The sequence below is a fragment of the Meles meles genome, chromosome 6 (assembly GCF_922984935.1).
Source record: "Meles meles chromosome 6, mMelMel3.1 paternal haplotype, whole genome shotgun sequence".
Classification (NCBI taxonomy): Eukaryota; Metazoa; Chordata; class Mammalia; order Carnivora; family Mustelidae; genus Meles; species Meles meles.
Window position 1 is genome coordinate 3,268,685 of NC_060071.1, and position 21,492 is coordinate 3,290,176.

Sequence of the window (21,492 nt, forward strand, 5' to 3'; positions counted from 1 at the left end):
GAGGCTGGCTACCCCGGCCACCCCCTGGCTCCCTGCCATTCCTGAGCACCACCACCCGGAGGTCCTGCTGTCTCTGACCAGTGCTTCTGTGAGATCTGGACACGAAGAGCCCTGACAGTCTCTCTGGCTGGGACAACAGGCTCTCCCCAACCTCCTTCTCCTGCACACGACATATTCCTGGACATGTGTGAGAGCTGGAAAGGAAGCTTTGTTATGTCAGAAGGCCGGTTCTGTTCCGAGAGAGCTAAAAAAAACGCCACAATGTTATGTATACTCTTCCAGAGGTTTAGCTGTAAAATTCCACAGCACAGTTGACAAACCCCAAATCAACCGATCTGGGGCTGACCACGCAGTGAACACCCATGTACACGGTCACCCTAGTCAGCCGCCGGGCCCTCCCCCAAGCCCATCCTGACTTGGACTGGAGTCTCTTCTTCAAAATTCCTTTTATCCCCTAAACCTATACCCCATATGCTGCAGCTCAGTCTGGTCTGCTTTTTGTACTGTACAGATCAACAGCATCAAACCTTGTTGTTTTTAATTTATTTATCTGACAGAGAGCAAAAGATCCCAAGCAGGCAGAGAGGCAGGCAGAGAGAGAGGGGGAAGCAGGCTCCCCGCTGAGCAGAGCGCCTGATGCGGGGCTCGATCCCAGGACCCTGAGATCATGCCCTGAGGCAAAGGCAGAGGCTTTAACCCACTGAGCCCCCCAGGCGCCCTCAAACCTTGTTTCTTCTGCTGGGTTTTTTCGCTCAGTATTATGTTGTGAGATTTCTCCAGGTTCGAATAGCTAGCTTGCTCACGAGATTACTCGACAGAATTTCATGGTAAGGACGTATCGTGATTTGTCTATCCACTACACTGTCTGAGTGGTTTCCAGTTTGAGGCAATTTAAATGTTTGTTGCTGTGAATATCCATGATGTACATTTGTCAAGCTTTGTGTTAAGTATCTTTAGCCGAGAAAGGGGAGTCGACCTGCCAAGCCAGAGGAAGCACCTACCTCCTACCCGAGCAGGTAGTATGGAATGAGATTCCAAAGTAGTTGCAAAAATTCCCATTCCCACTCGTTCTGGAGGTGAATTCCTACTGCCTATCTCCACCACCAGCTGATACCTCACCTGGACATTTCAGCCACTCTGGTGGGTACACAGAGGTCTCTCACTTTGGTTTTCATTTCCTTTCACTGATTAATAAGTTGCATATCCTCATGTATTATTGGTCTTAGGCTTCTGCTATGTAAAGCACCTGTTCAAGTCTTCGCTCCATTTTCTCAGGATTGTTGCCTCTCGTTCACCTGTAGGAATTTCCTGTGTATCGGGGTTTTAGGTCCATTAGTTATTGTACGTATTACAAAATGTGCTCTCTGACCCCGTGGCTTGCCTTCTGACTCTTCAGTGTCTTCCAATGATTAAACCTGACTTTGTCACTCACGCTTTTCACACCCTATTTAAAAAGCCTGCCCTATCCGGAGGTCTCCAAGATATTCTCCTGTTGTCTTCTAGGTACTTTATGATTTTGCCCTCCACACTTTACAGTACACCCGGAATAGATTTCTGAGTTCGGGGCGAGGTCGAGGCTTTCGGGACAGAGGTCCGAGCTGCCAGCGCTGTCTGCGGAGAGGCTGGCCCTCCCCGCTGCTCCACGGCACCCCTTACGTCTGAGCCCTCCGCTCAAGTCCACTCATCCGTCTAGCCTTGTGTCAACGGCACGTGGCCGACTTCTGGTAGCTTCATAACAGGTTTTGATTTCTAGTGCAGTTAAGAACCTCCACCTTGTTCTACTTTCTTAATGGGCTTTGGTCATTACCGGCCCTTTGCATTTCCACACAAATTTTAGAATCAACTTGTCAGGCTCTGCAACTTTGACTGGGACTGCTCTGAATGTATAATCCGTTTGGGAAAAGCTGACATCATTTTAATACTGAATTTTTAAAGCCATAAAGATGGTACATACCATCTTTTGTGTTTTATAGTTTTTACACAGAAGACCTACAAATGAGTAAGTTTTATTCCTGGATATTTGATATTTCTGTTACTGTAAATGGTCACCTTAAAATAATTTTTGTTTTATGTTTGTTAACGGTATACAGAAATGCAATCCATTTTGCCTATTCAATCTTGAGCAGAGCAACCCTGTTGAATTTACTTACTAACCCTAACAGTTTCTATAGATTCTTCTGGACTCTTCGTACATAATGATATGCAAACAGTGGTGGTTTTAATTTTTCCTTTTTGATTCCCACATCCTTTATTTTCTATTCTTTATCGTGCTGTCCAAGACCAAGAGTACAGCACTCCACAGAACCCGTACTCGGGGTACCTTTATTTCTGATCGCAAAAGAAAGCTCTCAAACATTTCATCCAGTACGTAAATGTTTGCTATAGTTATTCTGAAGATTCTCTTTATCGGTTTAAGGAAATTCCCTTCTAGTTTGCTAAGAGTTTTGAGCATGCATGGATGTTGAATTTTATTAAATGCTTTTTCCTTTGTCCACTGAGATTTCTCTCCTCTCTCTGTTAATCTGGAAAAGGTACATTGGTATATGTATTTTTAATAAAGATTTTATGTATTTGGAGAGAGAGCAAGCATGAGCAGGGGGAAGGGCAGAGGGAGAAGCAGACTCCCTGCTGAGCAGGGAGCCCAACACGGGACTCAACCCCAGGACCCCAGGATCATGACCCGAGCGGAAGGCAGACACTTAACCAACTGAGCCACCCAGGCACCCTGATTTTTTTTAATGTTATTCCAGCTCTGAATTCTTTTGATATCTATAGAACTATCAGGCTTTCTATTTTCCCACTGGTCAGATTTTTTAGGGCTTTGTCCATTTCCTTTAAAATGTATCAATATGAAACTGTTCATGATATTCTCTTGTTCCTTGGCCCAGGACAAGCTACCTGGCACCTAATTCATTAAGGTGCCCCGAACTCCGACATGCCATCGGGGCACTTGAGGATGCAATGACTTTTTGTCAACACCAGCTGATGTGGCTCCCTCGGGGTCACCGTACAGCCTGTGACATTAACACTGGCTGACTGGGTCCCGATGGGCCTGTCCACCCTCCTCTCCCACGCTTGGTCCAGCAGCCTCCCCCGCTAAGTGCCCACTCTGGGGAAGAGGGGATCCTCCCTCTGTGGCCTCCAGGTCTCCTCTCTGATGCAGAAGGAGAACAGTGTGCTTGAGCGTGAGGTCACTTCTGTTGCACCAGGCCACAATGCAAAGGAAATTACTTCTGTTCTGTGTTGGAGGGGAAGGTATCCTCACTTTTAGAAACTGGAATTTTTAGGAAAACCAAATAACAAACACCTCAGAATTTATCAAGTATCTTATTGAGCAGTATATACATTTTTGAAAAGCAGACAGGTTTTGCTCTTGTTAGCCTCATTCAATGTAAGTCTAAATTATTTTCAGGTATTTGGGTAGGCTATTTTCTAAAAAGGTTTACACAGAGTAATTCCCAAAATAAACTGATTTATTAAAATATTTTAGTGCTATGTTAAGAATATATTTCTAAAAAGCTAATTTCTTTTATTATATATACACTATAGTTTTCTTCCTCCTGAGAGAAAAAAGTACCCATAATGAAAGCCATGAGGAAAAAATGAAAAAGACTAAACAAACATACAAATAAGTAGTAATCAATTAAAATCAATTTTAGGCTAATGGGAAAGCATCATGGGAAATGTAATTCTAAGTGCCAAAAAGCATCTTTTTAAAGAGGAGTTAATGGCCCGAGAAATGTAAGATTATTTAACATGGATTTTAATTGGCAGCAGAGTGTGAAAGAGAGAAAATAATTTAGTTCAAAGACCTCAAAAACTAACATAACATTTCAATGGTTTTTAAAAAATCCTCTTGAGAACTGTTCTTATTTTAAAATATACCTTAAAAATTATCCAATTAGTATTACTCTCTAACCAATATTATAACCTTCAGAAATTGTAAGAAAATGGTGTCAAACATGGAGGAGACGAAGAGCTGCCGTCCGGTTTTGCACTAACCACGGCTATAAGACATTTAAAGGAGGACTAAACCACAATGTCATGTTAAACTGAAGCACAGAGCTGAGAAAACTCTCCCTCCGGCAGGAGTGTCTATAACATTCCGAGGATGGTGCTGCTGGGGAGCTGGTCTCATGCTAATCCATTATCAGCAGCAGGGGAGGACTGTAGTAGTAGTAGTACCGTAGCAGGAGCACTGTAGCAGGAGTATTTCAGCAGGAGTACTGTAGCAGAGTACTACAGCAGGAGTACTGTAGCAGGAGTATTGCAGTTCAAGAACTGTAGCAGGAGTACAGCAGCAAGAGTACTGTACACAAGTATTGCATCAGGAGTACTGTAGCAGGAGTACTGCAGCACAAGAACTGTAGCAGGAGTACTGCAGCAGGAGTACTGTAGCAGAGTACTGCAGCAGGAGTACTGTAGCAGGAGTATTTCAGCAGGAGTACTGTAGCAGGAGTACTGCAGCTCAAGAACTGTAGCAGGAGTACTGTAGCAGAGTACTGCAGCATGAGCACTGCATCAGGAGTACTGCAGCAGGAGTACTACAGCAGGAGTACTGTACACAAGTACTGCATCAGGAGTACTGTAGCAGAGTACTGCATCAGGAGTACTGTAGCAGGAGTATTGCAGCACGAGTATTGTAGCAAGAGTACTGCAGCAGGAGTACTGTATACAAGTTCTGCATCAGGAGTACTGTAGCAGGAGTACTGCAGCATAAGAACTGTAGCAGGAGTACTGCAGTAGGAGTACTATACACGAGTACTGCAGCAGGAGTACTGCAGCAGGAGTACTGTAGCAGGAGTACTGCAGCAGAAGTACTGCAGCAGGAGTACTAATTGGTAGTACTATTACCAACATGACTGACTCATCATAAGGATTACAGGAGACAAATACCGTTTAACACAGTGAGTGACATGTCATATTTAGTACATAATGATGTTGGTTATTTATAATGACCATTATAATTACTATGGTCCCCCAAAATTTTAAAAATAAGAGGAAGGAAGGAAGGCCATTACAAGGCAATTCACTAAAGTAGACAAATGAATGGCCAAATAAACACAGAAAGAAATGTTTCGTTAGTAAGCACAGAAAATGTGTTTATGAACACCTGTTGCCTTCCAGGTGGGGGGAGTTTGTTAAAATGATAACATACAGGGTTGGCAAAATTTGAGAAAAGAAACACTTTCAAATACTTTTTGCAAGTGTAAACCGTACGGGCCTTTCTTAAGGATATATAACTCATAAGCCTAAAAAACGTGCCAGCAATATATGGCCCGTGCGGAGCAGTGTGCCGCCCCCGCGCAGGGTCCGTGTGTGCGGAGCGCGCACGGAACAGGCTGCGGGTTCGCGAGCCCACACGCCACGGACGTGATCTCTGCGCTGTCAGTGAATGGCTCCTCTCACCCTTCTGTATTCTCCTAACTGCTGCGATAAACACACAGTAGCTTGGGAATAAAGCGGGCGAGCGTTACCGACAAAACGTGATCTGGGATGCCTGTTTTGTGACCGGTCCCCATCAGCAGGACGGATAAATGGAGAGATCTCCCAAAGGTGGACCTTGTGGAGATGACCTCGGGAAGGACCGAAGTCTGCCCCAGTCACACCTACGGTCACAACGTAGGACTCTGTTCTGCGGACTCGCGTGTGCGTACGCTCACAGGAAGGTACTCACACGGGAAGCTATTTCAGGACTCGAGCTTAAAAATGTGTAAATATTCCAGCACAGAAGTAAACTGTCAGTCATCAGAAACCGAATCTACGACCCAACAGCACAGTACCAGCTCGTGCTCGAATCGGGGGCCTTTCGTTTTTCTCCAAAAACAATCCACCGTCTAAGTTCCATTGGTCACACCGACCACTCCCCCCTCACCGCCCCTGCCCTGGGGGCAGTGACAGCTCCGTCTGCCACCAACCTACCTTTCGGTCAAGTCGTCCAGGCACCGCTGGAGGTGGACCTCCCCCGCCGTGACTAAAACGTGCTCTCCCGTTTCTTGAATCAGAACCTGCACGCACGGGTCGGCCTGGTTCAGCAGCTTCATCCCTTTGACGAGCTGAGGCATCTCACCTAGGGCAACGAGAAGAAGGCTGGCTCAGCGCAGCGAGCGGACGGGTCAGACCTCCAGACGACGCCCGTGGCCACCGAGGGGAACAATACAGTGAGGAGAACTCCTAAAACAACTCCTCCCAGTGAGGCAGCCATGGGAGGAGAACTGTCTCCTGCTGACTCATGAGGACAGAGAGCTAACACGGGCCCCCAGCACTCACCGGCGGGACCCCAAAGCTGGTCCACGCCGCTCTGTCAAATACTCGGCAAATACAAACTACCACCATCGTACGTGCAAACCCACCTAATCTTATCACAAACGTCCATGTTCTATACCTATAAACGTAACAGAACTCTCGCCCAGAGAAGAGTTAAAACCAACAAACCAACTAGTAAAGACAAAAATCACTTCCCGTGGTAGTTACTTGAAGAAACTGGTGCCAGGGCCGCACGTTGGAAAGAATCTCGCGAGACTATTTGAGGGACCTGCGCGTTTCTGGAGAAAACTGCCCTCTGGGCCAGGGCCACTGTGCCCATGTGCTTCTGGAACCTTCCGCACTCTTGTCTGCCCTTGCTGCTGGCACATGGCTGCTTTTCCCTACAGTCTGTGGTCCACGTCTCGGGCTTGGCTGCTTCTTCACGCCTTCCCGGGTGCTCAGCAGCTACTGTCCACTCGGGCAGAGCAAGTCTCTCCTTGACGCTTCAGCAGAGACCCGGCCCTGAAGGCATTTCTGTGCAGCCTGGTTTCACGTTGACATTTGAAGGCCCCCCACCCTCAATGCTTGGTTCTCAACAGGCCAAACAAAGGCACAGGGACTCTCTGCCATCAGGGCTCTCCAACGCTTCTACTCCAGATCGATCTGTTCATCTGTACCTACTTGGGTCTGAAATCAGGCTTCTCTGGTGACAACTAACACTTTGTATCAGCAAGTACTACACAGGTAGGAACGCGTTAATGACGTGGCTGGATGAACGTTCTTGCTTTATAGATGAGGACACAGGTACGCAGAAGCTGAGGACTTGTGCTAAGGTCAGGGTGTCGCTGGCTTTGGCGTGTGCGGGACGGGGGTCAGCGCCCACACAGCTCAGGCAGCCACGAGCCACACCTGGGCTGCACAGGATCAGAGGACCTCCCCGGCGCGTGGGGCGGCCACGGCGGTCTCATTGGCTCCTTTTCAGCATACTCTGGTCTTCCGTTGCCTCACTAAGTGGATTTGCAGACACTACCCAGCGCTAACGAACTTAACCTTCACAGAAATTTTAACATGGCTGAAAAGCATTTGTGCGAAAATACCACTGGTAACATGAGTAACACAAAGCACAAAGGGAATAATAAAATAAATGAAAAAGCTTTTTGCCAGCTCCCCATTTACTAAATTACCAAGTCCTTAAAAACAAGGCACACACACTTCAATCTCTCTCTCCAGGGGAAAGGTGACAGTTCAACAACACACAAAAGAGAAACTTTCTTAAAACAAAACCTGGAATACGGAGACAACATTTTGAAATTAAATGTTTGAAAATGTTTATTTATAACGGTAGTCATTTTGCTGGCAGAAACAGCCTCTATTTAACCTATTATTAAATCTGGAAGCTGATCTTCCTAACCTGCCTAAACCTCTACCAAATGATCCGTTGAAGATAAAAAATCAACATCTTTTAATAATGTAAGAAAGACTGAGATCATGACAAACACTCACCATCTGGTTTTCAGGAAATCTTGGTATATAAACTGCCAACTGGGTTTGAAGATGGGCCCTGGGATCTAGCAAAGGCCGGTTCCGCCCAGCGGTGCTCGGGGGCGGGGCACTACGAAGCCTGGGTCCCGGAGGGTGGCCACCCCTGCGGTCGGCAGACACGGCATCCACGGGGAGCAGGGCTCTGCCCGCAGTGGGCCGGGGCACAACGGACCAGGGCAGAGCAAACTCACAGTAACTACCCCCTGAGGGCTCCTAGGGGCCAGCAGAGCATTAGAAGTATTCCCAGACATTCTCGGTGCACACCGAGACGGACCTTGCAGCAATAGCAAGAAGACAGAACTGCGTGTAAAGTTCAGACACAGACGTGGGAGCGGGGCCTACAGGAGTACCGTCCAGAACATGCACAGTAAATCTAGCAAAAACGAGGTATCTGGTGGGAAAAAGGAGCAGAACTCTTTTGAAAATTAAGAAGAGAACTGGGTGCCCCTTCTAAATCATTTTTATTTATTTTTTACAAAGTTCAGAATGTTCTAATGAAACACGCGTGAGGAACACTCTGGCATCCAAGGGATCAGCCCAAGTCATTTTACCTAGCACATCGCCTCATGTAAGGGAGAGGAAGTCAGCCTTACTGAGAGGCTGTTACAGGCCGGCCAGGGCACCGGGATCCCTCTCCTGCCACCACAGCTGAGGAGAAGTCCCCGTGGCCGGGCCAGCGGCACAGGGCAGCGCACGACCGCCCGAGCTCAAAACTTGCACATTTCTATGAAAACGTTGTGGTCTGAATGAGCAGTTCTTTCTTTACTCTCTGTTTTAAACGCTAAGATCTAAACGGAATAGAGAAGAATTAAGTCTTACTAGAAAGGCCTAAGAATGAACTATGATCGCCAGACCCAAAGGTCACAACTCCAGCTCCGCTGAACTCCCTGTACTGCGCCTACTTCCGAGGGCTGGAGGAGCTGGCGACGGCCAGAGCCCGGCCGGCCGGCAGAGCAAGGATAGAGCACGCCAGGAGGGCCCAGGATCAGGAAGAGCCCAGACAGGAAGCCGGCGTCAGAGCAAATGGCGTGAACCGACGCAGCCACGAGGCACCAGAGTCTACGGCGACAGCCAGAGAGGACGCCAGGCTCCGGGGCCCAGCGGAGGTGGCTGCTGACCAGGACTGAGCCCAAAGGTCAGAGATCGGTCCTCCGAGTGTCTGCTCTAGCGGCCCAGGGACCCTCAGCGCTGAGGTCATCTGGCAGAACGTGAGGCCAAGACCAGCTGCCGCGAGGCCCCAGCTCCGGGGCGAGGAGGAGTATCTGCGTGCGAGAATGACGGGGCCGTCCCCCGTCCTGGCAGAGGACCACCGCCTGGCAGAGCTGTCCTCTGGGTCCCTGGAAGCAAGGCTGGCGGTGGTTCACGGACCCACCAGTGAGCACTGAGGATGCAGGTTAGCGCTGTCTCGGGAAGCAACATACAAGCGTCACTGGGGAGTGGGGGGGCAGACAGTGCGCAGCGAAGACCAGGAGCCGGTGGCTGCGTGGTGGCCGTGTGGGGGTGGGGCAGCCAGTGCTTCCTGAAATGGCCGCGAACGTCCCGTGTCTAGGTAACCCAGCAAACCTGCAGGGGACACCGCGTGATTCTGAAGCAAGAAGCTCGGGCTAAGATTCTACAACCATCACATGAAACAGGAGATTTGCTGGGGGACCACCCTGTGCCGGGCTGTGCGGGAGGCAGACAGGCCCTGGTCTCTGCCCTGAACAAGGACCCAGCTCCCCAGGGAGCACAGGGGCCTAACTACCCCTGCTCCTAAGGCAAGCTCAGACTCCCTCTGGGAGCGGGTGGTAGGCAGCGCCTCCTGGCGGGCAGATGGCTCCCATCACACCCGGATGACAACCCACCGAGCACTGCTGGTATAGACACTGAGAAGCTAAGTACGAAACGCACACATTTACAAGGCATCATGAACATCACGGGCTCTGAAAAATGAAGTCGCCTTACTTGGGTGTTTTGGTTCAACAGCGACCCTCACGATCGGGGTGGCCTCGAAGTTGAGCGGTATGAACGGTGGGCAGGACGGCATGCTGCACAGAGTCGCCGACTTGAGCACAAAGTCCTGAAGGCCCCCTATGCCTGCAGGAAGGGAAAGATCCGGGGGGTCAGTAAGGGGTGATCAACTCGGAATTTACATCAGAAAAATAAGACCTTCAACTCAGCATACATGTCATGGAGGAAACACACTTACAAATGTGGCAAGGAACGAGGCCGACCTGCACCCCTGGGTGCTATTTCATTGCTGTTAAAAAGACAGGAATTCTGTGGCCTATGGTTTCCCAGATGCACAAATCACATGGTTACACCAAACCGGGCTAACACAGCCCGACTTTGATCACAGAGGTGAGCATATATATATACGTGTGTCCGAAAATCTTATTTCTAATTGTAACTCAGTTTGTAAAATACATGAGTTTGGGGGCGCCTGGGTGGCTCAGTGGGTTAAGCCTCTGCCTTCGACTCAGGTCATGATCTCAGGGTCCTGGGATCGAGCCCCGCATTGGGCTCGCTGCTCGGCAGGGAGCCTGCTTCCTCCTCTCTCTCTGCCTGCCTCTCTGTCTACTTGTGATCTCTGTCTGTCAGATAAATAAATAAAATCTTTAAAAAAAAATACATGAGTTTGATGAAGATGAATCTCTCTTTTCCCCAAATACTCACATAGAGGTCAAGGGCATTTAGAGATGTCAAGTTTGAGGCTGCTCCGGGGTACCCCACCCAAACCACCCTTCATACCACCCCAATGTTAGAAGAGGACGTTGGCCTCCCTCCTGCCCTTCCCCACTGCAGGCTCCTGAAGACGGCTGCCTAAAACCCTCCAGGAGGGTGCCGGTCTCTGAGCAGATGGGAGCACAGGAGAGCCAAAGGTGTGCACTGAGCCGCGCTCCCACGGTACGAGCAGACAACATTTTAGAAGAAATCAAGTAACAAACATGAAACCATTTTTGTGCTTCTGAGCTAAGGTAAAGATTGGGGAGGGCATGTCAGGGGAGGCTGTCCGCTCAAGGGGAAGGGGACATTTGATCAGCATTCCACGTGTCCATTTTGAGCTCAGAAACAACTAAGGAAAGGAAACAAGGAAACAACACTGCCGCCTTCGGCTGACACCCTGATGTAAAGGTACCTGGGTGACAGATGCCACACAACCCAGAGCTCGGCCCAGGAGGGGAACTGAAACAGAAGCTTCCGGCACACAAGCTCAGGAGGCTGCGGCCAGGTCTCTTGCTGCGACCGCACAGCGCGGACAGACCTCCACCATCCCCCACTGAACACCTCCAGAATTCACCACCTGACCACGCTAAGGGCGAGCTCCAGCCACAAGGAAACCTTCCTTCCATCACGCTGACACTGGTCTTCACCCATGGCCTCACGTGCCCAGTCCGGCTCTCCAGAAGGTCCTCCCAAGACGCACCTCCCCGTTTGCCGACCGCCCTCGGGAGTCTGAAGCTGTCTGTCAGAGCCTCACACTAAACATCATTAGCTCCTTTAACTCTTCAGCTTGACATGATTTCTAGACCTTTCTTGTGCAGGGGACCCTCCCCAGACTGAGGTTTCCAAAGTATGAAATTCAGTCCCTGCCCTTCCGTGTATTTATCCGGTCAAGGTGTGACTTCATCACCGTGCCTCTTGGCCCCGCACCCAGAAAGGTCTATACCAGCCCCAGCTTCTTGCTACCTCCTCCCACCGGTACAAGACGACGGAACAGAACCGAGGCTGCCCCAGTTCCAAGTGCACTAGGAATAACGTCATCTCCCCTGAGGCCAGACCCTTCATCCCGTCCGACCAGCACACACGTCTTTCCTGCATACACAGCACGTGGTTTCGACGGGACAAGAGAGGCCAGTCCGTCCTCTCTCTCACCGGGAACGTGGGCTGCAGACGGTCAGCGTATCAGGAACACTGTCTGTCTGGACCACTGCGCTACGTACTGCTACTCCAATTACCAAATCGATTCTTGCTACTTCGGTATGTCCAGGTTTGTCTACATGATGATCACTCCCCCCAAAATAGAAAAAAGTCAATACCACGTATTCCTAGTCAAGATTGAGGATTTCTAGAAAAAGCAATGCTCTAAAGAGAGTAAAAAATCTATCGCCCGCACTACGTGTTGCCATTTGCACTTACTTTAAAATACAATCTTAAAATATGAGAAAGGAAACATTGAGGCTATGTGAGTGAATCACACACTCACAAAAAGATTTAAAAATCACTTTGAGAATTTCTTGAAATACTATCAGATAATTACTAAGCGTACAACCTAATATTTACGTACTTAGGCAAAACACAGTTTAAAAGAAGCTTTTTTGTTTTCGAATGCTATGAAGTATAATTTTGTTTTAAAAAGTACACCCAGAATCACACCGTCCTAAGACTGTCACTGTTTCCATTTTGATGTATTTCCCTCTTAACCCGCCCCCACAGTCACAGATAATTTACCGTTACGACGTCCGTTACGACGTCGGTCCAGAGAACGTTTATCCTTTCTCTTTTACTTCTGTTGCTCTAGTCACATTGGTAACAATTATGGAGGAACACTGTCTTCACAGAAAGGGCATCTGCTAAGACATTTTTCAAGTGGGACTGAGTGGGGTAAAGGACGTGCTCCCTCAAGAGAATCATTTCAGAATTTCTGGGAAAGAACAAGTAACAGTTTGGAAAAAAAAAAAATCAGAAATTAGCATGCCATCGATTTGGTTGAAGGACTAAGGAGAGGACAAGCTTTTTTTTTTTTTTTTTTAAATATTTATTTAAAAAGGCACGAGATCTAAATATAAGAGAGAGGGAAAACCAGGCTGAGGAAACAGGAACACGCGGTAGCACCCGGAACACCAGCTTAGTTCCATACGAACATCGGTAAGTGTCATGTGGTTGAAGAGAAATGATCCAAGTCCTCTCTGGTCCTCACTCTTCACGCCACGAGTGTGCTCAGATATGGGAGCGGGTGAGCTCTGGCTCCCAGGCTGGGGCGACGGGTAACCACACCCAAGAAAATGCTGAGCCCTGCACCGTGTCCGCACGCCTTCGCCTGGCCGGCCCGGCACCCCCTCAAAGTCTCCTTCCTCAAACAGCAGCACTGTACAAACATGTTGGGACACAATTTTTTCCCAGGCTCTCTCTAATGTTCCCTTTAGAAAGTATTTCAGAAACAATATCAAGGAGCAGCTTTTAGGATCTGAGACTGGAAATATGGAGTCTGAGAGATGGACGGGCCCTTTGCTGACAATGTTCTACGCTGAACAACTCCCCAAGTGCACAGGCCGAACGCATCTGGGACGAGGCACAATGGCGGCCAGGAAGACGGTGAAACTGTCGTGCAGTCCCACCACCGCGGCCTGCAGACTGAGCCCTCCGGCCATCTGGATGGAGAACAGAGGTACTATGCTCCGGGAAGTCTGGATTCTAACGTGCACTTCCGATGCTGGTATAAAAATGGTACTGGAACTTAACACACACTTTGTGGGAACATGTCAACACTCTAGCTAGAATACGGTCTCTTAACTGCCGCGGTTTCATTCCAAGCCAACATTAACCTCACTGCTCGGGGACCACCAACTTGTCCTCCTCATCTGCTGGCTCCACCTGACTGGAACAGGTTCCTTCAAACCCCACAGTAAAGGCGAGTTCTACACCGCGGACGCGGGCAGAGCCTCAGGCCTGTCAGAGCCGTGGACGTGACCTCCGGAGGGACACGAGGATTCGGAGCTGTGCCGCTGAGCCTTGAACAGCACAGGGTTCAGGGCACCAGCCCCTGTGCAGTTGAAAATCCACGTGGGACTCGGAGTCCCCCCAAACACAACCACTAACAGCCCGCTGTTGGCCAGAAGCCCCACTGAGAACACGGTCAGCTGATTAACATGTGTTCCGTGTGTTTCGTGTATTCCACACTGCATCCTTACACGAGAGTGAGCTGGGGAAAAGGTCATGAAGAAAACCGTAAGAGCAAGTATATTCACAGCACCGTGCTTCATTTACTGGAAAAAGTCCACATAGAGGTAGACCCACGCAGCTCAAACCTGTATTGTTCAAGGATCAAACGGATAAAATGTTTTTTTCCAGTACAGGTTTCCAGAGCGGCGCGAGTCTAGAGAAGCCCCGGTTTTGGAAGCCACCTTCTAAGCCAGGCCTGCCTCTGGACACAGAGGCCATCTCGTCTGACTGAAGTCTGCCGCCCTTATCTCGGATCTCTCAGCAGAACTCCGATGCTGCCCCCTTCGTCTCAACTATGGAGGCCATCACAGGGCATCACGCACTTCGTGACTTATCACGGAGGTACGTGGGCACTTAGGTACACGAATGCAAAATAGAATCGTGCGCCTTTCCCAGGCCTCCTTGACTGATAAAGAGCTCCAAAGTGGGCCAATATTGCGTAGCTGAGGTTTTAAGAGATCGGTCAGGTTTCCCTGGAGCGCTACGCAACCCATTAAATCCACAGCCCTTTACCTTCTCGGTGCTACAAGAGGCCCCGGGGAAAATCTTACAACAATGACATCACCGGGTCAGAATTTTTTCTTCGCACAGGGACAGATGGAGCTCATAACCAGTTAATAATAGTTCTTAGGCAAGTTACATCAGGACGGGGGGCATTATTCTCGGAAAAGAGACTACAGTAAGGAGAAAAACGAGTATCAGAAGAATCAAAAATACTTATTTTGGGAATGTGTGGCCTTGCTGTCCTTGCCCATGCTAGAGAACAGGCAGGAGCCTGTCCTGCAGCGTCCTGCATCAGGCAGCAGTGATAACGGGGTGTCAGGAAGGAGTCTCAAATGACGCCCCAAGAAGCAGTCCTAATGGAGCCAGACCACCTCTGCTCCTGCAGGAACAGACGACTCCGTACAGCCTGGCTCTCACCCAGGGAATGACATGGGCAGGGAGGTCCAGAATTAAAATCAGAGAAGAAGGGGTGCCTGGTGGCTCAGTCGGTTAAGCCTCTGCCTTCGGCTCAGGTCATGATCCCATGGTCCTGGGATCGAGTCCTGCATCAGGCTCTCTGCTCAGCGCGGAGCCTGCTTCCCTCTCTCTCTCCCTCTGCCCTGCTCCCCCACTTGTGGGTTTTTTTTTTCTAATAAATAAATAAAATCTTTAAAAAAAGAAAAAATAAAATAGTGGAAGAAATTCCATCTTGGGCCTGGAAGTGGAACAGATCACTAAATGCTGCCTAATATCCTCCCTCAGAGCAAATAAAAAGTCAAAAAAAAAAAAAAAGGCCCTTCCGTTATCTCTCGTTGTATCATAGGGGACACAAATGAGTCTCCAGAGGCTAGCCCCAGGCAAAGGAGGCAGCACATAATTTATTAAAAAATCACGTTTCCTACTGGAACAAAAACTGATGCTAAGGGCTGAGGAGAACGGGACAGTGGGGAGAGGAATCCCAGGCCAGGGACCCAGCGCACAAAGCCCCAGCGTGTTCTGGCAGCTGGGGGACATGCAGGGCGGCTGCGGCACAGGGGACGATGAGGACAGTGGCGGGGCAGAAAGGAGGCCAATGGGACACACACAGGGCATCTGGGGCTCAGGTGCCACGTCACGCCTGGACTTTCCATAGAGGGCAGATGCGGGTGAGCCAGACCCAAAGCAGAGCCGGCGGCCTTGGCCGTGACCTCGGAGCTGCGAAGAAGGGACGGAACTAAGATCCAGATTTCAGATCCGGATTTCAGACTTGGACGACTCAGCAGAGGATTACCTGCTCAAAGCACTTCTCTACCCTCCTTTCGGGTTCCCAAGTGCTCCTGTCATTCGTATATGTTCTCTATGGGATAAACACTGTGATTCATCACATTTTCCCCTCCAGACTGTGGTTTCTCTTTCCATTTTGTGTCTCTTTTTTCTCTCTAATACCTTTTCTGAGCCTTTTTTGTATGGGGATCTGAGACTGAACGCGTAGGAAAGTTGTGCTTTCAAAAAACTAATAAATATGTATTAACTTTCTGTTGATGATTCAACTTTCTTTTTGATGATTTTGTTTTAAGGGTGGGGCACAAGCAGGCACTTCCGGAGGTGTTTTCAATGAACACGTGACCATGAGCACAGTTCTGTCCTCAGAGCTCAAAATCCAGAGAGGGACAATGGAAGCCATGACAATACACGGTGATAAGCATCACAGGGAGAGAAGCAGGAGGTTAGTTCATCCCGGGGGGTGGGGGGGGGAGCTGCCCAGGCGCGGGCGCGGGTGACGACTGCGCAGGGGCGGTGGGAGGTAGCCCTGGCATGGGGCCTGGTCACCACCCGCAGAGGCCCTGCGGGCAAGCAGAACGGCACAGCCATTTTCAGCCTCAGGGACCGTGCAAGGTGCTTATGGCAGTTGTTTTATGAATAAAGTTGGTGACCAATTCGGGGTTTTTTTGGTGTATGGTATGAATTGTTTACTTAATTTTGTACATATACTACGAGCTGGTTAATGGTAAAGATTCCTCGGAGGCACAAAATTCATATTCATAGTCAGATACACGTATGAGCTTTGTATCCTGGCCCGCTGACCTACATTTGTATTTTACATAGTAATAGTTTTAAAGGCTGCTCCTCTGAGATACGTTTCAACTCAAATGAAATGATTTAAGTAAAGCACAAAGCACAAAATGGCTAGTAGAGTTTAAAACACTGGAAATGTTTCCAGGTTAAAAGAAAGACAAGAGATACAGCTTTACACAACCAGGAAGTTAAAACTGGATTTCTTTTTATATTTGAACTCAAAATATTTCCAATTAAAGGCAGGAAGTGGAGTCACATTGGGTGAAACGGCAACTTCGTCATAGGTGCGCAGCAGATCCTGGTTGAAATGATCCAGGGAAGAAAATGGGGGACAGCCGGGACGCACATAAGGCCAGAGAAGAGCGTCCCTAGCTCTGCACCGCGGGTCACATTAAAGATAGTAAGCAAGGGTCCTACCTCCTTTCTCGGGACAGTAATGGAACTGGAGGAAAACAAATGTACAGATTGCGTAGCCATGGCGGCGTGTCTGATTACACAGCAGAGAAAATGCATGAGGAGCCCAGAACCGTGTATGTGGGAACCCGGACATGACCGAGGGGAGACTGGGGGAGGGAGGGACCACTGGGACAATTAGCTAATGACCCAGAAATGATAGTATGCACGCCTCTACCACGCAGCACGCGCAGTAACAAATTTCACACACAGGGATCAAAGAGCTGAGGGTAAAACAAAACCCGACAGCACAAATCACAAGATGACATGCGGAAGACTGGCAACGATTAGTATTAGAGCTGTATCACAAAAACGCCAAAATGAAAGGTTACAAAATATTTTCAGTGTTTGAAAGACAAAGGATTAGTAAACATAATATATAAAGAACTAGTACAAATCAATGAGAAAGACAGGCAACCCCTTAGCAATGCAGGTAAGAACGTCAGCAGTTCCGAGAGAAGACTGAAAGAAAAGGAAGCCCCGAACAGTCAGAAAACGTATAAAAAAGAATCTTAATCTAAGTAATAATGAGGTAAATGCAAATTAGGGCAAAGAGATGGTATTTCACACCAATACAAGTGTTGTGTAAGTCCAAAGAGAGCCTGGGTTTAGTATGCAGAAAAAGTAGGTCTTCTGCACTGGAGACAGAAATGATGGTCACAACCCCTCAGGAGAACAACTGTGCACGTTCAGCAAAGGACACCTGGACGGTGCAACTCGCCAGCCTGACTTCCAGCTGTAGACCCCCGCCCAGTGCCGGCAACAGGCACACCATTGCGCCCGCAGCATCCCACAAGCAGTACTACGACTCCAGGGGGACAAATAGGCGATCTGGTCTCTCCTGGACGCACTTCTGGCTGGGGCCTACTGTTGGCATTCAGTGGGCAGGGCCGGGGCCCAGGACCTTGCAATGTGCACAAACATCCCCCTCAAGGAATTCCCCCAGGTCGCACAGCTTCTGAGTGTTCTGCTGGACACACCTGTTTCTAATGATCTGAGCTTAAATCTAACTCCCTTTCAATAACGAAGTACTTTCTTCACGATTAAATATACTTCAAGTTTTCAGGAATTCTGTTCTGAAAATGAGCTGTTCACCGTATCAGTGACAGCCACTCGCGGCCCGAGTCATCCGTAGCACACACACACCTGCCTCCAGCCGCACCTGCAGCCGCCAGACTCCTGGGGATGGCGAGCCGCTGACTTGAGGACGCCATCGGTGCACTGAGCCGGAGCATTTGCACGCTGCGATGTACTCAATTTCACTGCAGATCATTTCTCTTTATTTATCTTCCCATCACAGCAAAGGTAACTGTATCGATGTTTTTGAAATTAGGTAAGCAGGGAGATTCTCTCTGAATTTCATTTCTAGGTGGATGTTCATTACACTGTATGTTATTTTTATGATTATAATTTTTTTCAAATGGAAGATTAATAAAACAAAAACAAAAACAGCCTTCAGTTGCCTCTGTGCCTTGCATGCTTGCCCTGCTTGACCACATGGCAACAGGCCCGGCGATTACCTGCATGTGTGTTACACCGGCATCAGCTGCTTTAGACGCTAGAAACGAAAGCCGTGCTCTCAGCCCCGGGACCGCCAGACTTGGATTGCCCTGGTGCCTGGTGTCCGCTGAGGGAGTTTTGCATTCCTATCTGATCAGAGACTGGAATGCTTCTTGAGGTTAATCAAGGTTCTGAGAGCGAGGCGTCTGACAGCTGTGTACTGAAGGCCCCTGTTCACTCTTAGTTCTATGAAGACTCTCATCTCCAGATCCCCTCATGGGCCATCCTGGCATTAGATGTGGGCCTGCGTCACCGGACCCCACCCCCTCTTCCATTCATCATGATCACCTTTCCAGTGGTTAATATTTTCTTCAAAGTCAATTTAGTAATTGTAGAATTTAGAGGGTCCCACAGAAGCTTACAATCTCATATATCGTGATTTATTTAGGAGGAGAGCTCAACACGGTTGGGAAAGGATGTTTCATATAATTCCTGCGCATTTTAGATTTATGTCAACAAGCATCTGTTGACCACTTAGGTTTGCAGGTCTGTGCTGGTCACCACAGAGGAGATGGAAACAAAGACCATGACCCCACATTCAGTATTCTCACGTTTTGTTCCTGTAGGTGCCCCCAGAGCATCGTGAAAGCTCAGTCATGTTATCCAGTCCCTCAGCCCTGGAGTCTGGGACGCTGGAGACTACGGCTACGTGTCCACATCCTGAGGAAACATGGTTACCAGGGCACAGAATCAACCCACCAGACGCCAGAAGAAAGGTCATTCCTAAGAAGAAAAGGAACAACACTGGAACTTAACTAGACTTTAAGCAAGCACAGGTCATCCGAGCGCAAGCCAGTACTTCTGCCAGTTCTCGCAGCTTTCAAAGCCATTGTGCCCGTGGACTGGTCGTTTCATGGATGAATGAAAGAAGAAGGTGTCACTTTAAACATTAGTGAGGCTTACATTATAGTAGTAGCGGGCTTTAAGTTTACAAGAAATGAAAGCAGTTGGTTAGTACTGGTATGGCGTCAACTCCCCCCCAAAAAGGACCAAGGAGTCAGTACTCGAGGCTGGATTGATGGGAGACTCAGCTTAGAAAGAAGTGGAAGTAAGTAAAGACGGGGCCCCAAACTGATTTGTTGCCCTCCTGTCAATGAGAGGCCAGTAAAATCTCTACGACGTAGCAGTTTTCATCACTAGTAAGTAAGAACATCCCACATGTCTACCAATATGCTAAACACACTGTTTTAGGCAATAAAATACCATATTACAAATCGAATTTTGAAGACCACTTGACCCAGATAGAGTGGAATACAAAATTCTATGCAGAAAAGATGGACATGAACAGAAGAGAAACATAACTGAAGATGAAACCTGGAGTAGTACCATCATTGGAATTATGAATGATTATTTTAAAAAAGAAAAGATTGTCGTTTTACCATGAGAAGATTTTAGACACAGGCTACAAGAACTTTGGAGATTTTTTTTTTTTTTTGGAGATGTTTTTGTTTGTGTTTTTCTTAAGAGCTGTCATTAACAGAATGAAGTCAACATAAACCGTATAAACTGATGTAAGGCAGAGGGGACACCGCGAGGCAGTGAGGGAGGGTCTCGTAACGACTCTAGTCACTGGCTTTCTGCCCTGAAAGAAACAACGTCTGGCTCCCACCTCACACATTTTACAACCAACTGCAGACAGATCACAAGTCTTAATCTCATAAAAGAACAAAGAAACTTACAGAAAAATAAGACAGAATTTCCCACGACTTTGGAGCAAGCAGATTTCTGGAAAAGGGCACAAAAAGCAGTAATCATAAAAAAATTGATAATATTACACTATATTGAAGTTAGAAACTGTGGTTTGCCAAAAGACACTGTTAGAGAGCAGAAGGTCACTCCCCAAGCGGGAAAAAATATCTCCAATAAATACATCCAAGCGGGGACTTCGATGCAGATATATAGAGAATGCGTACAAATCAATATAAAAGGAGAGAACCTTAAAAAAAAGCAGCACTTAACAGGCATTTCATAAGTGGGTAAAAATCAATGGTCAATAAATAAATGAAAAGGAACCGAAATTCACTAGTCATCGGGGAATGACGTAAGATACTCCCCCACACACACCAGAGCGGCTCGGTGAGAGACAGAACAGACGCTGGCAAAGGCAGGAGCCACCGGAGTGTTCAGTGAGCTCCTGGCGGAAGCAGAAACTGGTACCGTCACGGAGTGTGTGCCCATACCCACCCAACGACATGGCAACTTGCTTCCCAACAGAGGGTGCTCCAGTATCCAGGAGACGTGCGGGGGAATGTTCAAAGCAACAACATCCTGCAGAGCCACACGCTGGAGCCAAACTCGCCATCCGCCAGCCGAAGAGGGGACGCGCGCCGCTGCAGTCCCAGCAGGCAGCAAGGACAGACCGGGCAACGCTCACCACCAGCAGGCCCGACGCGCGAGGACATGCTCTACAGTTCACCTTCACAAGGCTTAACAGCAGGTAAAATGAATCTATGACGCGAGAAGCCAGGACGGCGGCTACCCCTGGGGGTGGGCGGGCGTGGCAGGGGCAGGAACCGGACGGCGCTCGGCTTCTGGGATGCCGGTGGTGTTCCGTGCCTCAATCTGGAAGCTAGTAGCACCGGCACGCGTGCAGTTTAGGAACACCTACCAAGCTGTGCTTTCCTCTATGCCTATGATGCACCCAGGAAGATGTCCTTAAAGACGCTACTTGACACAAATTACAGGTGCTCCAGGTGCTTCTGAGTCTAGGGATGCCCCAACTCAGCGGAGGAGGATAAACCATTTCAGAGCCATCACAAAGGAACCAGCCGCCGGAGAAAGAACGCATGGCCTGTCGCCTTGTCGCTCTTCCCACCACATCGTCCAATGACCAATGAAATGCGTGTCCGGGTGCAATGTTCTTACGCAGACTCTGGGCTCTGTCCTTGAGCAGATGACTTCCTTATTCCAATCGGAGCAGCCTCCAGCTGCGGCTGTGGCCGTCCGTCTACCCTCCGGCTACCACTGACACCATGTCTACGTCTACCCTCTGCGGTTCGTGCGGAGGCTGGTCCTTCTGGATTCCCATTGGTAATGCTCAAAACAGCTCTGAAAACTATTCTTTGGATTTTGGTCTGTTTTATTTTTCAGGAAAACAAGACAATTCCTAGCAAACATCACATGCTTCTCTACCTCTATTTATAAAAAACATCAAACACGTTACCCAAAGAATTTCCGAGCATCCCCTTCCGCTCTCACCAGCTACCAGTGCTGACATCTAGACCCCATTAG

At 48.6% G+C, this 21,492-nt stretch overlaps 1 protein-coding gene across 1 annotated transcript in view; it reads right to left on the minus strand.

Moving 5' to 3' along the window:
• EFL1 (elongation factor like GTPase 1) overlaps window positions 1-21,492 on the minus strand; it is a 115,924-nt gene that overhangs the window by 21,569 nt on the left and 72,863 nt on the right. Inside the window, exons 16-17 of the mRNA XM_046008407.1 lie at window positions 9,733-9,864; window positions 5,923-6,070 (exon numbers count right to left, since the gene is read on the minus strand). Coding sequence (XP_045864363.1) covers window positions 5,923-6,070; window positions 9,733-9,864 — 280 coding nt within the window. The remainder of the gene's footprint in view (window positions 1-5,922; window positions 6,071-9,732; window positions 9,865-21,492) is intronic.